We start from the raw sequence: 15197 nt of genomic DNA, 5'->3' as shown, positions 1-15197 counted from the left end.
GTATTTTGTAGGGGGATTAAAGACAGCGGTAATTCCTAGCATTATGGTTGTGCCTCATAAGTCAGCAATGCCCTTCAGGGGTTGCAATAACTCATATTGCCCCTGAGGCAAGTTAAATATTGGCCCCATTTCTCATCGTACGTCAGAGATGGCATTTCCAGAAATTGCATTAAAATGTTCTTTTGGCACAGCAGGTTTAGGGAGGGAAACAGGCTTACATGGATGGGCGGCAATTAAAATGGCCCGGTTTCATACTCATGCTCCTTAGTGCTTGTTGTTCAGGCTTCCCCTAATAGCAATAACAACCCTGGAGGCATAAAGGTGTGGTTCGGGGAGATTTTAGCACTTTGAACCCAACTATATTACTCTTTTTAAAGCTGAATGTTTTTCTATTTGGGCCCCAATTACCAGCATCAAACTGTACCCAACCCAGAAAAGACTGAAGGGAAACATTGGGCCAGGATATAGCTTTCTCTGGCAGGCTCTTTATCTTCATTGCCATGGTCCCACATAAAAAGCTCCTTTTTTAATAGTATATACATTAAAAAACAAAACCCAAACCCAGCCTGGAAACTGCAGTCATTGAACAACTTTTGTGTTCATGGGGTGAGCACAAGACACACTTGCAAGAGGAGGCTCTTAGGATGATTTCCATTGCAGGAGCGAGTACACCTTATGGATCACATACATCAGGGTAGCTAAGAATGCAAATACCTACAATGGAAAAACACATCAGCCAGTTAACTTTTTATTATATGGTATGAGTTCCTGCACTGAGAAAACACATAATGATATATTACATTTCTATTGACTCTTGCATGTTTGGAGACATTTATGTGTAGTAGGACTGGGACTAGTTTCTCTCCCTGCTCCCTGAATGTGGAAGATTTGCCCTTGAGGCCACTCCACAGTCTCCTCCTCACCTTCCTTCCCCTGCTTGCCAGGCACTCACCACAGCAGCAATGTTCTCCTGGTAGATGGTCATTATCAGAGGGTTGGTAGGCAACAAGCTGATGTTATAGTTGAAGTAGGCTTCCAACACAGCAGCACTGAGGTAGAATAGAGCTGCTATCTCCTGGCAGATGACATCCTAAGAAACAAGGATAACAGTCATTTCCAAGCACACTGCGAAGGGTAAAAGAAAGGAACCCACACAAGCAAGCCCCAGCCCACAATTTGGAGTGCAGTAGCAGCAAAGGAGACAATTGTCTACCAGTGATATCAGGGAGGGGAGAGGCCCTGATGTTCGTTGCATCCACTTACCAAGGTGACCCAGGAGCTGCTGCCTCCATGCACCCCACAGATGTAGAGGCACAGGAGGGTGGTGGACATGACGAAGCAGAACACAGAGACAAACATCACCCAGCCTTGCAAGATGCATGATGGGACCTTTGAGGATGCCACCATGTCCTGGTTTCAGCTGGGATAGAGTTAATTTTCTTCCTAGTAGCAGGCATAGTGCTGTCTTTTGGATTTAGTAGAAGAATGTTGATAACACACTGATGTTTTTAGTTGTTGCTAAGTACTGCTTATGCTAGTCAAGGATTTTTCAGCTTCCCATGCTCTGCCAGGTACACAAGAAACTGGGAGGGGGCACAGCCAGAATAGTTGATCCAAACTGACCAAAGGGCTATTCCATACCATATGACATCATGCTCAGTATATAAACTGGGGGGGGTTGGCCGGGGAGCAGCGATCGCTGCTCGGGAACTGTCTGGGTATCGGTTGGTGGGTGGTGAGCAATTGCATTGTGCATCACTTGCTTTGTATATTATTATTGTTATTATCATTATTATATTGTTATTATTATCATTGCTATTTTACTTTATTTCAATTATTCAACTGTTCTTATCTCAACCCAGGAGTGTTTCTCACTCTTACTCCTCCGATTCTCTCCCCCATCCCATCGGGGTAGGGGGAGTGAGCGAGTGGCTGCGTGGTGCTTAGTTGCTGGCTGGGGCTAAACCACGACACACCAGGATCCAGACAAGGCCCCCAAAGGTGTGCAGGTGAAAGTGGGAGAGAAGGCGAGCATGAGATAAATTGGCTTCCCCAGAGCACAGCCAAAAGCCATGCACACCTCTGGCACTAGCACTGCACATGGCAATAACCCAGGGACACCTCTGAGTTCTTCCCAGCCTCCACTTGAAACCGGGTATTTAGCTGGGAGCATGAGTCTCTGATCTTGACCCAAAAAAAGCCTTGCTGTAGCCCCACCTCCTGGTGTCACTGCCATTCACACCCTCCCCACATCAGTGTGCTGAGGAGGCTGGTTCAGACATTTTTGAATGCTACTTTTGATGAAGACAGCATGTTTGCTTCACACCCAGCGTGGCAGATCCATGAAAGGAGTGGTGTCAAACCCAGCTCACCTGCACAAACAGCACAGACACGTGGCCTCATGAAGGCCACAGACATGGCCTTAATGAAGGCCACATGCAAATGTCACCCTAAAAGGAGACAGAATAGGTTGAAGAGAGGTAATATGGCCAGTTTTACTCTCTGAGGTAAGGGAAATAAGTTTGAGGCTCCCAGCTCCTCCTAGGAAGCAGAGCTTATATTGCTTCTCCAGCTGTGTGGGTCATCCTGCAAGGTACCAGCTGCTGGTCTGGTAGCAGGTGGGACCCCATTCTTCTCAGCCAGCCTTGGGAGTTTGCTATGGGTTTTCTGGTGGGAAACACAAGAACAGCTATGTCTATGCTCCATCCTTTCTCCACCAGCAGATTCCTACACAAGAGGATGAGAGCACAATGTCCAATGTTGCAGAGTGTCTGACCTGCAAGTGGTGTCTCTGCACTAAAATGCACTCAGCAGCTTTTCTCTGCTACTAATCAGCCCAGTTGTTTCTCGAACCTGTGCAAAGTTAAGTCTATGCAGTTTCCTATGTGGGTTCAGCTGAGGAGCTCCTCATCACTGTGTGGAGACCAGTGCTGCTGTGAGGACCTATCCCTCATCACCAGTTGGTCTGGTGATGTACTCATATGAATCATGGTAATTCCATTTCTTTGGAGGCATTTTACAAGTGGGAAGAAAGTTTCTGATTTATGACACTCAGAAAATGTCACATGATCTTTGTCACCCCACATTTGTAGGAAAGTTCATTGGTTACATTATGTAAATTGGTACATTAAATCAATGATGCGGTTGAGACCTTGCAAATATCTGAGTGAAAACAGGTCATTCAAAGTGCTGCTGTTTTGGTTCCTCTTGTAACAACCAAAGGCAGACACATGAACACTAATCTAGTCCCTGTAATAACTCATGTAGTGACACCATGAGTGCATTGCAGCTAAAGATCCTGGAGAAATCCTCACAGTTGCTCCATTAAAATCCAACACAGTTGGGGTGAGATACCAGGTTGGGGGAAGAAGTCTCACTTCTCATTTCTTACCGCTCTCCATCTCTCCTTTCTGCAGGATGCGATATCTCACTCAGGCAAGTATGTTTGATGTGGTTTGATTACTGACTTTGGTTCCACAGACTCATAAAAATTAGGAAAGGGTCAAGAGGTTTTCAATAACAACCCACAGCAGGCTGGGGACAGCAGTCTAAGAAAAACTTACCTTTTAAATGGCCTTTTACAAAGCAAACATATCTGTTTTCAGTTTGTTTCAGCTTTTCCACATAGGCCTGGCTATCCATATACACAGAAAGCTCTTCAGATAAAACAGATTACAAGAATTCAACCCAGCCTCACAGAATAAAAATTATCATCATTAATCATCACATCCAGATGTGGAAATCATCTGAGCTGCAGGCAGGAACTTCTGGGATTTTTGCAACTGTCTTAGCATTTCAAATGCCAAATTTTTTTTGTAGCTACCATATCAACCCACTGCAGGCAACCTCAGATTCCACTAAGGACTAAGAAACTCTTTATCTTTCTGAATGCTGTGATTCAAGGCAGCTGCCTCCTTTGTACACAGCAGAGATAATACAGCTGAGCAACCTAGAACTGTTTCTCTGTCACCTCTTGAGACAGAGAAATACAGTTACACAGCATTCTGCTTTCTTGAGGGTGGTTCCCAAGCCTTTAGGAGGCACATTTCTAGATCTTACCCAAACCAAATGGCACAGTACTTATTTTTGTCTCATTAAGCAAGCTGCCTTGCCAAATCCCCTGGAGACAGGAATTACAAACAAACAGTTCAAGGCACAGCCGGTACCATAAGCATGCTGGGGCCAACAGTACGCTCAGCACTAGGACTAACACAACCCAGTAGCAGGGGTGGCTGGCCAGTGTCTGCCCAGCCAGAAGCTCCACAGGGATTTTGCACCCTCCTTCATGCAGCTGCAGGAAACCTGGACCTCAGTCTCAGGGCCTGGGCAGAGACCAAGTCACCAGAGCATATTTGGAGGAGCTGAAGCAAAACCTTTCTCCACACATTGATAATGCCTGCTTTAACCTAATTCCTCTTTGCTTGACTGCTATCACTAGGAGAATGTTGTAAATCCCAGGAGTGTGGACTGAGTTGTGTGACAGGGAAGGATTTGGTCCCAGAGGGCAAAGTTGAAGTTTTTAGCATGAAATAATTTGAGTGCCATCCTGCAACACTCAGCCAAACCCCTCAATGCTGGATGAAAGTGCTCAAGTTTTGGAAAAAGCCTCTCAAACTGTTGTGCGAAGAGCAGGTTTCATGGGTAGGGACAGGGAACACAGGAAAAAGGTTCTAGTTGAAACTTGCCATATTTCAGTCAGTGCTCACAGCAAAGGTTTTTAATCACCTGTGCCAAATCCCTTAAGATTATGATCTTCTCCTGCTCTTTGAAATTAAAATACAGGAAGGAGTTACAAAATGTTTGTTCACCCACTGTTGCCCACACACCCAGGTCCAGCACTCTGCACTTCCAGCTCAGGAACATTGCAGCTGAGCAGCACATCTTCAGCAGCCTATGCTCTTTACCACTGTGAACAATTACCTCAGCTAACCTTTACCTCCTGCTTTAAGCAAGCAATTTATCCTCTCCCTGTATGAGCTGTTAAAATCATCTTCCAATTAATTAATTGGCTCAATTTGGCAACCTAATTTAAACCCACCAGCAACCCCTTCAACTTTGTTAGGCAGGAAATTACAAAAGGTTTTCAGAGGTACCACAGAAATCCCCTTCAGACTAAGGGGAGAGCTTCAGAGCCCCCAGCTCAGGGCTTGTGGTTTTCTTTGAGAGTGAGCTAGGCATCAGGGGCTGCCCCCAGACCCTTGTGGCTCAGGGACCTGACGTGGGTCCTGAACCACATGCTTTCTGTCAGGTCTCATCCCTCAGACACCTGCAGCATGAAGTGTGCTGGATGCCCCACAAGCACCATCTGCCCTCCCCAGGGAAAAGCCAGCACTCACGATTTCAGGAATGAAGAGCACGTCTGGGAAAGTTGTCAGGACAGCCAGGCCACTGGGCAAAGAAGTGGCAGAAGTTGCCGAGGACATTGCGAGCTTCTCCCACAGTGACCATCAGCCACTCTGATTCTAGCTGCCAGAGGTACCTGCCAAATGCAGCCTCCTCCCTTCCTCCCTCCTTCTCTCCCTCTCTCTCTTTTCCTCCTTCCCCCCGGCTTCTTCCTGCTCTTCATTCTTCCCTCCCTCCTTCCTGCTGGCAGGTGAAGGAAGCAGTGAATGGCACAGGTGTGGCCAAACCCTGTGACCAGGGGTTAGTTGGTGTCTGATGGGAACTACATGAAGGTTTTCAGGAGATGTGGGCAGCCCTGAGACATTTTAAGCAGAGCTGTCTCTACACAAGCTGATCACACAGGGCAAGTTCCTGGGCAGTGGTGTGTGGCACTGGCTTACATCTGAGGGCAGTAAGGAAGACCTGTACCTATCCAGCTGGGCAGCCTCTCATCCCCTTCATTTGCACAGTAAGTCAGCTTGTCCCCCACCCACATGAACTGGCCACAGCAGCGGGCACAAGGGCAGCCGGCAGCCAGGGTGTGCCAGTTACTGGCAAACAGCAGGGCTAAGAAAGTCTCACAGTCAGAAATGCATCCCAAGACAAGGATAGTCGAATTGCAGGGTGAACCACTTCCATCATCTCAGAAGACTGGATATGCCAAGGTAACAAAAATTACCTAAAATAATGAGATTTCCCAAGCCATTTGGCTTCCTTTTTTTGCTTTTTTTTCAAAGTCTGGAGCCCATGGGAGTGAGTCATTCCTCTCTCCATAACACGGAGTGGTTACTGCTTTTGAACATGCTCGCTTGGATAACCAGTAAAACCACACAATTCTGGAAGCTAAGGCCAAAGACGTGAAACATCAGGAAAATAAAAAGACCAATGTGGCAATGCGCATTGCTGTGGACAAGCAACCCATGGAAGAAGTGCCCATTTCAGCCAGGCCCTATATATGGTGCTTGCCCTTCTGCAGCTGCTTCCATGCACAAGGCTTTGGTGCAGGGTCTGGAGCAGGATGTAGGACTGCCTTGTTCCCAGCCTGACATGCCCGGCACATGCAGCTCTGATAACTGCCACTGTCAGCTCTGGCCCAGAGCCTCCAGCCAGTCATCTCACAGCTGCAACGGGGCGCACATTCAGTCATTGTTGGTTTGTTTTTCGTGACTACAGTAGCTGATGTCCCAGCCCTAGGGCAGGAATAGGGTGCCCTCGGCAGCACTGAGTGTGGTGGCAAGGCTACATGAGCCAGCTACGTTGGAATAATGGTGGCATCTGCACCGTTGGTGCAGATCCTTCTAGCTGGGAGCACAATGGGTTCTTTTTGCAGCAGGCTGGCAGGCAGGAGCAAATGGGGAGAGCTCTGCAGGGAGGAAAGGAATAAACATCTGCCCTGAATCCAAAGGACACAGAGATGCTGGGGGAATCAAGTGCAGGAAAGCAAGACAGTGTGAAAACTTTCCCTTACAGAGGAAACAGTGGGACAGATAGCTGGAGGAGGCTGCAAAATCAGAAAAATTGGACAAATGCTTTTAATAAGCAGACTAAGTGAGGGCCGTGGTCCCCACTTCAGAGACCTCCCCACCTTATTTTATACAACGTGCACAAGAATGTGACCAGAAGGAGAAGGATCTTCTGGCATGTGCCTGAGCCCAGGTGGTTTGGAGTATGAAACCTGTCTGAAAAACAACCATCGCTAGGACTTGCTATAAGCATTGCAAGGACAATGAGCACCTGCAAAGTCCCTGTACAGCCTTGGCAGAACATGCCAGACAGGCTCCAGGGGTGCTTGAAGAGGCCTGAGGGGGTAGGTGAGGGTTAGGTGGTAGAGCAAACCCCAGTGTTGGTGGGGCTGTGAAGGGTTGTGATGGATAACCCTTACTGAGACCTTGAATGCACCTTTTTTTTTCCCCTGAATAGTTCATTGAAGCAAGACAATTTAAGTGGATAATTCTATGGGTTTTGTTTCTGATGACTTTTTCTCACTTAAATGCAAAGTCCATGCTGACCACCTCCTGCCACAAGTAGCACACAGGGGAGTCATGACTTCTTCCAAGGTTGGAGAGTGTTTTTGCTGTATCCACCTAATTTCCTGCTTCTTTAGTGAGATTTCATGTGCCATAATATGTGTATACAGAGGTATACAGATGTATAAAAACTTAGACCTAAATGGCAGACATATTAACCAGTCAGCAAACAGGTAGAGCAGAATGCAGTGGGAGTGTAGGCACAGAGCTGCACAGAGGCAACTCCAGAGGGAGTCTAGGTGTCTCTGTAAGGGGAAGAGCTGAAGCTACGTAGCCCTCCCATTCCTGGGACCACAGGACTGTCAGTGGTGGGCATGAGGAGCGAGCAACTGTGTTCTGAGAGACAGGGACACCAGTGCTCAGTTTGGTTCAGCAGGGCTGAGTAAGGTTGGGAGAACCCCTTCTTTGCTTGTTATTAGAATATAATTTCTTGAAGGTATGGCTTCTCCTATTTTGTTTCATGACCTCCTCTGTTGATTGGAAAGCAGCATGTTACTAAAAGCAACTATCCAAACTGCTGGGAGTTGCCACACCATTGCAAACGTTTGGCCTGGTTTTGTTGGTGGCTCTCAGTACAAGTTTTCTTAGAATGGGTCTGTAGCAGTTGATTTTCCCCTAATAGATCAGCTTTTTAACAAAACCAGTCAAAAATCAATCAAACCAGAAAAAAAGTCTATTTGAATTCTGGCAAGTTTCTTAGAAAGTTAACTTCATCCTCTTAGCAGAAGAGGTAGATGAAGCGCATGACAAGGAGTATCACAATTTAAGCTTAAGAAACTCTAACAGACTTAGTTCTGGGAGTGAGTGTGAGGATTTTAGGAATCTAAATGTCTCCTTGGGGAACAGTCTCTGTACCAGTGTCTTTCCTTCTAGTGGTACACACAAAACAAAGTTCGGGTTCACTTCGTCTGGTTACTTAAAGCTAAAACCTACACCTTTTGAAGAATGATTGCACTGTCAAATGCTCCACCTGTCTGATGAAAAGACACTGCTACAGCTTGAATATTTGACCATAACCTTCACAATGAATTGCCAGGGAACAAACTCCAGGCTGAGAATGAATGACGACTTTATTTCACAAACTGGATCTGAATGGTGAATAGAGTGAACTGAAGCATTTGCAGACAAATGACAAGCAAAACATGTCATGAATATATGCTTTATATAAATTATTTTGAATGCTTTTCCTTCATCTGTGCAAGCAAATAGAGAGACAGTTCATCTGCACAGCTGAGGCAGTGATTTTTTTGAGATCTGCTAGATTTCTGTATGGTATTCATGAGCCCAGAGTTTGTGTAGCTGCTAGAGATTTGAAAAGGGTCTGACTGTATGTGCACAACAGCTAGCTTGAGAATGGCTGGCAAATACTGACTTTCACCTTAAAACTATGAGCATAAGAAAAAGTCTGTAGGGTTTATGCTCCTCCATCTTTTGATTTTTCCTCTTCCTTCTTCTTTATTCTTCACATGAGTCTGTGACCTGTATTGTCAGTACCCCGTGGGGTTAGGTATTCAGTCTTCTTCGTATTTTGGTTTCGATCTTCTCTTTTCTCTGTTGCTAATTTACCCAGACAGCTACCCAAAGACCCTCTGAAATCAGTCTCTTGCATTTCTGTTCCCAGAGAACCCCCTACACCTTGGCTGAGTGCTTCTGCTCTTTCCTCCCTCCAGCAGATGTGTTAATTTCATTCCTGTTAGTCCCCAAAAAGGGCAGGTTGCTTTGCCCACCTGTTTCATCCAACTTACCATAACACACCTCTTTTAACTGCTCTGTCTCCTTCTAGAAGAGCTGCACACTCACTCTCTCAGTTCACAGCGAAAGCCAAGTGATACCATACCTGTATGTCTCACTCAGTTCTTCACAGCTATGGACTGTGAAGTTATTGCCCTATTCTGTAGCACAGAAATAATCTAGGTCTTTATTTACCACTTCAGATCAATACAAACCTTTGCCCTCTCCCTTCTGGCCTCCCTGTGAAGTCCAATGAATTTATGGGTTCACTGCATCTTTCTCCAAAACAGAGCCAAAATGGTCTCTCCATCGGGTCTGAACTCCAAAGGACAAGGATTCCTGGCTGGTAAAAGCTTGTGGAGTTGTATGCTGGAGGAGACAGCGTTGTAGTAGTTTACACTCCTGAGACTAAGTACTTGGCTAAAATCCCTTCAAATTAGGCATTTACAAAGGCTAAGAGTAAATCTCTGTTTTGCTCATCAGCCTTCCCCTACAGCTTGTAAACCTGCTTACTAACAGTGGAAAGTATTTCAAGTCAAAGTCAAATGAACACATTTCACCACATAGTCTCTGCACCAAGTTACCCCCTAGTCTATGCTTATTAGCTCTGAAAAAATAGACCAGTGTGCATTCTTTACCCCCTCAAAATAGGTATTTTGAAACACTGTACTTCAAATGAAGTGAATAATAAGAAGTGCTTTTCTTCAGCTGTCACCTTAGAGAGTCCCTATCGATTTTCATAAGGCAGGGCTAAGATGTGTTGGGCTGCTGCCACAGTTGTGTGACAGCATGTGTCAGAGATGGCTTGGCATGCAATTTGTCATTATTCAGTAAGAGTTGCACTAGGTGCTCACTCCTACATGCAATATGAGTTCAGTACCATCTCCTTTATGTCTTCTGCCAGCTTCCATTAGAATAGAGTAACAGTGCACACTGGTGTATTTCCTCCAAATGGCACCCTCTCCTGTTTGGGAAGGGTTCTTCTGAAAATCTAATATGGAACGATTAAGGCACCTCTGGGGACTTATTTTCAAGTCACTTGTGCTTCTGAATTTGTCTGAAAATGTTGGGGACCATGTGGGGTCCCCCAGGAGAGCAACAGAGGTCAGTTCAGGGTACGTCCAGCCGCAGGCTGCTGCCTACAAGTCTTCCAGAAAAGAACCTCTTGTGTCACAAGACTGTTTCTAGCCAACTTTCAGAGAGGTTTTCACGTCTGTCAGGTAGGCAGGCCAGAGTTAATTACCGTGGAAAGTAAAGAGCTCAGAAATCCGTGAGTTAAGTGATTCTGTAATTCACACTAGGCCAGCTTCAACCCAGCCTTTTAAATGGCTGAAATGAAAGTGGACTGATCTGGATCCAGAAAGGAAAGATGATGTTTTATCTCTAGTTAATATATTTGTCACACAATCGAACCCCGACATTAGGAAGAGTTGCAAAAATTAGAAGGGGCAGGCACAAGATCTTCCCCAAAGCTTCTGGAGGTCACCTGGAAAGTTTGTAATAATAGAGATGAGGAGGAAAAGAAAAGACAAAGCAAGGAGCAAGTAAGGAAGGCACAGTTACTGGCAGCTGCTCTTGTTGAGGGAAACCAGAAAGTAAGAAGGTGGGGACAGAGAGAGAATTGGATACCCAGAAGGGGGAATAGAAGCTATCCTCCCCTCGAGAGAGACTGGTGTGCAAAGTGTGGACAAAAACAGCACTGGAAAAGGGAATGCCCACAGAAACAATTTCAAAGACATTTTGCGGGAAAACAGGAAAATCCCAGGGTGACAGAATTGCTTACCCTGGACCAAAATTCAGACTGATGGGGACAAGGGGCAGAATCGAACATGTCACCAGCAGAGCCCCTGGTTACCTTGAAGTTGGGGAATGAGAAAATAGATTTTCTGATAGATACAGGAGCTACTTGCTCAGTTTTGAATACTTGTAAGGGCAAAATGAGTAAGCAGAACTTGTGTATTGTTGGGGCTACAGGAAAAAGGAGGTAAGGCCTTTCTTTCAACCCATTAAATGTGGAATTGGAAATCGAGTTTTTACTCAAAAATTTTTGTATGTTACCAATTGCCCAATGCCTTTGTTGGGAAGGGATCTACTTAGTAAATTAAATGCACAAATTGTTTTTGAAAAAGGCAATATACAGGTATGGATACGAGAAGAAAAAGCCCTGGAAGTGCAAGTGTTTATATTGCAGGAAGAAGTACAAGAGACTCCGAAACTTGAAACAATTCGGGAAGAGATATGGAATGCAGTAACCCCTCTGGTATGGGCCTCTGGAATCCCAGGATGATCTTGTGCAGCTGAGCCAGTAAATATCACGCTGAAACCTGGAGCACGACCGGTAAGACGAAAACAATATCCTATTAAACTAGGAATGAGAAAGGGTTTAGAACCTCTAACAGAAAAGTTTATGGCTAATAGACTGCTACAAGAATGCCAATCAGAGTATAATACTCCAATTTTACCAGTAAAGAAACCTCATTCAAATGAGTGTAGATTAGTTCAAGATTTAAGAGCAATAAATCAAATTGTGCAAAACATCTACCCAGTGGTAGCAAATCCGTACACTTTACTGACTGCAATTAAAGAAATAGACCAATGGTTTAGAGTACTGGATCTGAAGGATGCCTTCTTTTGCACCCCGTTAGAATATGAAAGTCAAAAGATATTTGCCTTTGAATGGGAAAATCCAAAAGCTGGCCGAAAGGCTCAACTATGTTGGACTGAATCGTCCAACAATCTTTGGAAATCAACTAGCCAAGGAACTGGAGAGTTGGCGAAAAGAAAATACAGAAATAACGTTGTTACAGTATGTGGATGATATCCTTTTGGAAGCAGGAACATTGGAGGATTCTTTGCAGAATACCATTGATCTCTTGAATTTTCTAGGAGCAGCAGGGTATAGGGTGTCGAGAAAGAAAGCACAAATTGCACAACAGGCAGTGACTTATTTGGGATTCACCATCACTAAAGGTCAGTGAAGCCTTGGTACAGAGAGAAAAGAGGCAATTTGTCAAATACCAGAGCCTGTGTGTACACAAGAGTTGAGCGCATACCTGGGTGTGGCTGGATGGTGTCACCTGTGGATTATTAATTTTGGATTGATTGCAAAACCCCTTTATGAGGCTGTGAAAGGTACAGGGGAATTTCTAGAATGGACTACAGAATGCTAAATGACTTTTTATCAGTTGAAAGAAGCCTTGATGTCAGCACCTGCACTAGGACTTCCAAATTTAGAAAAACATTTTGAGCTTTTTGTGAATAAAAGACAGCAGGTTGCACTAGGAGTTCTAGTCCAAAGGACTGGGTCTTGGAAAAGACCAGTTGGATATTTTCCTAAGCAACTAGATCAAGTGAGCAAAGGGTGGCCCTCTTGTATAAGAGCCGTCGCTGCGACTGCATTGCTCATTCAGGAGGCTAGAAAATTAACCTTGAGACAAAGGATAACAGTACAGGTGCCTCATGCTGTGACAACAGTTCTGGAGCAAAAGGGGGGGACATTGGTTATCCTCCAGCCAGATGATGAAATATCAGGCTGTGTTATTAGAACAAGATGATGTGGAACTGAAAGTAACAATCACCTTGAATCCAGCCACCCTGTTACCATTGCCTGGGGAAACTGAACTGGAACATGACTGCCTAAAAACAATTGAACAGGTACATTTGAGTAGAATTGATCTGAAAGATACACCTCTGGACACAGCTGAATTAAATTTGTTTATAGATGGGAGTAGCCAAGTGATCAATGGAATCCAAAGGGCAGGATATGCAGCTATTATTGGACGAGATGAAATGGATTAATTGGAAGCAAAAGCCCTCCCTGCCAACACCTCTGCCCAGAAGGCAGAGTTGGTTGCACTAATAAGGGCTTTATAGGTAGCAGAAGGAAAGACTGTGAATATATGAACGTACTCTAAATATGGGTTTGGAGTAGTTCATGCACATGGAGCAATTTGGAAAGAAAGAGGTCTCCTTTTGTCACAAGGAACACTAGTTAAGTATGGAGACCTAATAAGAAAACTGTTGCAGGTTATCAAACTGCCTAAACAAGTAGCAATTACGCATTGTAAAGCTCATCAATTTGGGAACACTCCTGAAGTGGTTGGGAATCAACGAGCAGATTTGGCAGCTAAAAGAGCAGCAGAAGAACAAATCCTGGGAATATGGCCTGAGAAATATGAAGACTTAAAGGGACTGATTACTAATAATAAGGAGGATGATCAGTTACCTAAATTGCTTAATGTGGAGAAAAACAGAGGTGGATGGTGGGTTACAAAAGATAATCAAGTAACAGTGCTTCCAGTGATTATGAGAGAACTCATGGAAAAGGAACACAGGGAAACACATTGAGGAATGGAAGCTCTTGTGGACAATGTTAAACTCCATACCTTAAGTATAGGAATGGGAAGCATAGCAAAGAGTATTTTTACTAAGTGTAAAACCTGTCAGAAAAATAATCCCCAAATTCAACCTAGACCTCCACCTGGGAAAACGAAGAAAGGAAATACTCCTGGTGACTATTGGCAAATAGATTTTTTGGAACTTCCCAGGCAAAATGGGTATCGGTATTTGCTCATATTAGTAGACACTATTTCTGGGTGGCCAGAAGCTTTTCCTTGTTGCCCCAACCAAACTAGGGAATTAATTAAAGTATTATTAAAAGAAAGAATTCCTCGATTTGGGATTCCAATTGGAATGTCCTCAGACTGGGGACCTCATTTTGTAGCAAAGGTAATTTAGTCATTGGCAAGAATATTAGGAATAAAGTGAGATTTACATACATCATGGAGGGCACAGTCTAGTGGGAAAGAATGAATCAAATGGTTAGAAGACAGTTGAATAAAATTTGTCAAGAAGCTCAATTAAAGTGGCCAGATGCTTTACCTTTATCATTATTGAGGGTGAGAACTACACCCAGGTCCAAAGAAAAAATTAGCCCTTTTGAAATACTGTATGGAAGACCTTATCAAAGCATTAATCATTAGCTAGGGTCCATAGAGGTAATAGGGAGGCGATATCTTAAGGAATATGTAATTTCTTTAGGGAAGGTTTTGTCTTCTTTTAACAGGTATCTACAGTTAAGAATGCCTTTGGGGCTGGATACTGCAGTTCGTGAATTTCAGCCAAGAGACTGGGTTTATTTGAAAGCCTGGCATGAGGAACCTTTGAAAGAACAGTGGAAAGGACCTTTCCAAGTTCTCCTGACCACGTACACTGCAGTCAAACTTCATGGAGTGGGAGTTTGGATTCATTACAATTGAATCAAGAAGGGGTCTCCTTCAGAGGAGTGGATTGTGGAAAAATATAAGGACAATCCTTTAAAGTTGAAATTTAAGAAACAGTAAATCATTAATTGCACCTGGGGTTCATTGATAGCTTATACGAGATCAGACTGTAATCAAATGTATTTGTACTTAGTTACATGTTAGCTCCTATTGTAAATAAGAAAATCTCCTCATGGCCAGTCCCAGAAGGATGAGGATGGTACTGGATATGCGGGAAAAAGGCTAGGAAAGTACTACCCTGGAACTGGTCAGGAATTTGTAATTTAGGTGCTATTATCCCAAAGATAACTATTATAGATCAATTAAGGTCTGGCCTTTGCATATGATCATATATGAAAAGATATAAAAGGAGTGATAATCCTCTAATCAGAAGGCCCACAGCCTTTCATTCATTTGCCAGGTGGTTTCTGTCATGGGTAGGGTAAACGAATTAGAAAAAGGTATTGTGAATATTTCAGCAGGATTAGAAATAATTGAGAATAGAACTACAGATGCTATTTTGGCCTTACAGGAAGAGGTGTCTCAAACAGCAACTATTGCTACTCAGAATGGTTTTGGATATGCTGCTAGCCTGTGAAGGAGGAGTGTGTACTATAATTAACGCCAGTTGTTTTGTTTATGTAGATCAAACAGGAAGAATAGCTACAGATTTAGGTGAAATTTGGAAGCAAACTAGAATTTTGCATGAAATTCAAAAAGATGATACTTCTTTAGGCTTTGAAGAAGTTTGGAGATGGTTAACCTCATGGGTTCCAGATTTATCCTCATTAATTAG

General features: G+C 44.1%; 1 protein-coding gene across 3 annotated transcripts; it reads right to left on the bottom strand.

Annotated features, from left to right (window-relative positions):
• Positions 1-639: 639 nt before the first annotated feature.
• On the bottom strand, positions 640-5423 carry MAL (mal, T cell differentiation protein (MAL blood group)). 3 transcript variants are annotated; one of them, XM_009484308.1, is made up of 5 exons: positions 5335-5423; positions 1977-2001; positions 1264-1410; positions 953-1090; positions 640-714 (listed from the first exon to the last, which is right to left on the bottom strand). In XM_009484308.1, the coding sequence occupies exons 1-5, from the start codon at positions 5421-5423 to the stop codon at positions 640-642; spliced, it is 474 nt and encodes a 157-aa protein (XP_009482583.1). The 3 variants fall into 3 exon arrangements, with proteins under 3 accessions (XP_009482583.1, XP_009482584.1, XP_009482585.1); XM_009484309.1 differs by lacking the exon at positions 953-1090; XM_009484310.1 differs by lacking the exons at positions 953-1090; positions 1264-1410; positions 1977-2001 and having other exon boundaries at positions 5337-5423.
• Between the last annotated feature and the right edge of the window lie 9774 nt (positions 5424-15197).

This window comes from Pelecanus crispus, chromosome 3 (genome assembly GCF_030463565.1).
Source record: "Pelecanus crispus isolate bPelCri1 chromosome 3, bPelCri1.pri, whole genome shotgun sequence".
Classification (NCBI taxonomy): domain Eukaryota; kingdom Metazoa; phylum Chordata; class Aves; order Pelecaniformes; family Pelecanidae; genus Pelecanus; species Pelecanus crispus.
Note: the sequence above shows the minus strand (reverse complement) of the source record. Positions and strands in the feature narration are given on the sequence as shown.

What these genes read in the sequence shown, in the direction of transcription:
- MAL (XM_009484308.1), bottom strand. Translation starts at nt 5,423, where the DNA reads ATGTCCTCGGCAACTTCTGCCACTTCTTTGCCCAGTGGCCTGGCTGTC. An exon ending in CTCTTCATTCCTGAAATCGT is followed by an intron (nt 2,002 to 5,334) that starts GAGTGCTGGCTT and finishes TCACCTGCACAC; the next exon opens with CTTTGGGGGCCTTGTCTGGA. An exon ending in GCAGCTCCTGGGTCACCTTG is followed by an intron (nt 1,091 to 1,263) that starts GTAAGTGGATGC and finishes CTTGTTTCTTAG; the next exon opens with GATGTCATCTGCCAGGAGAT.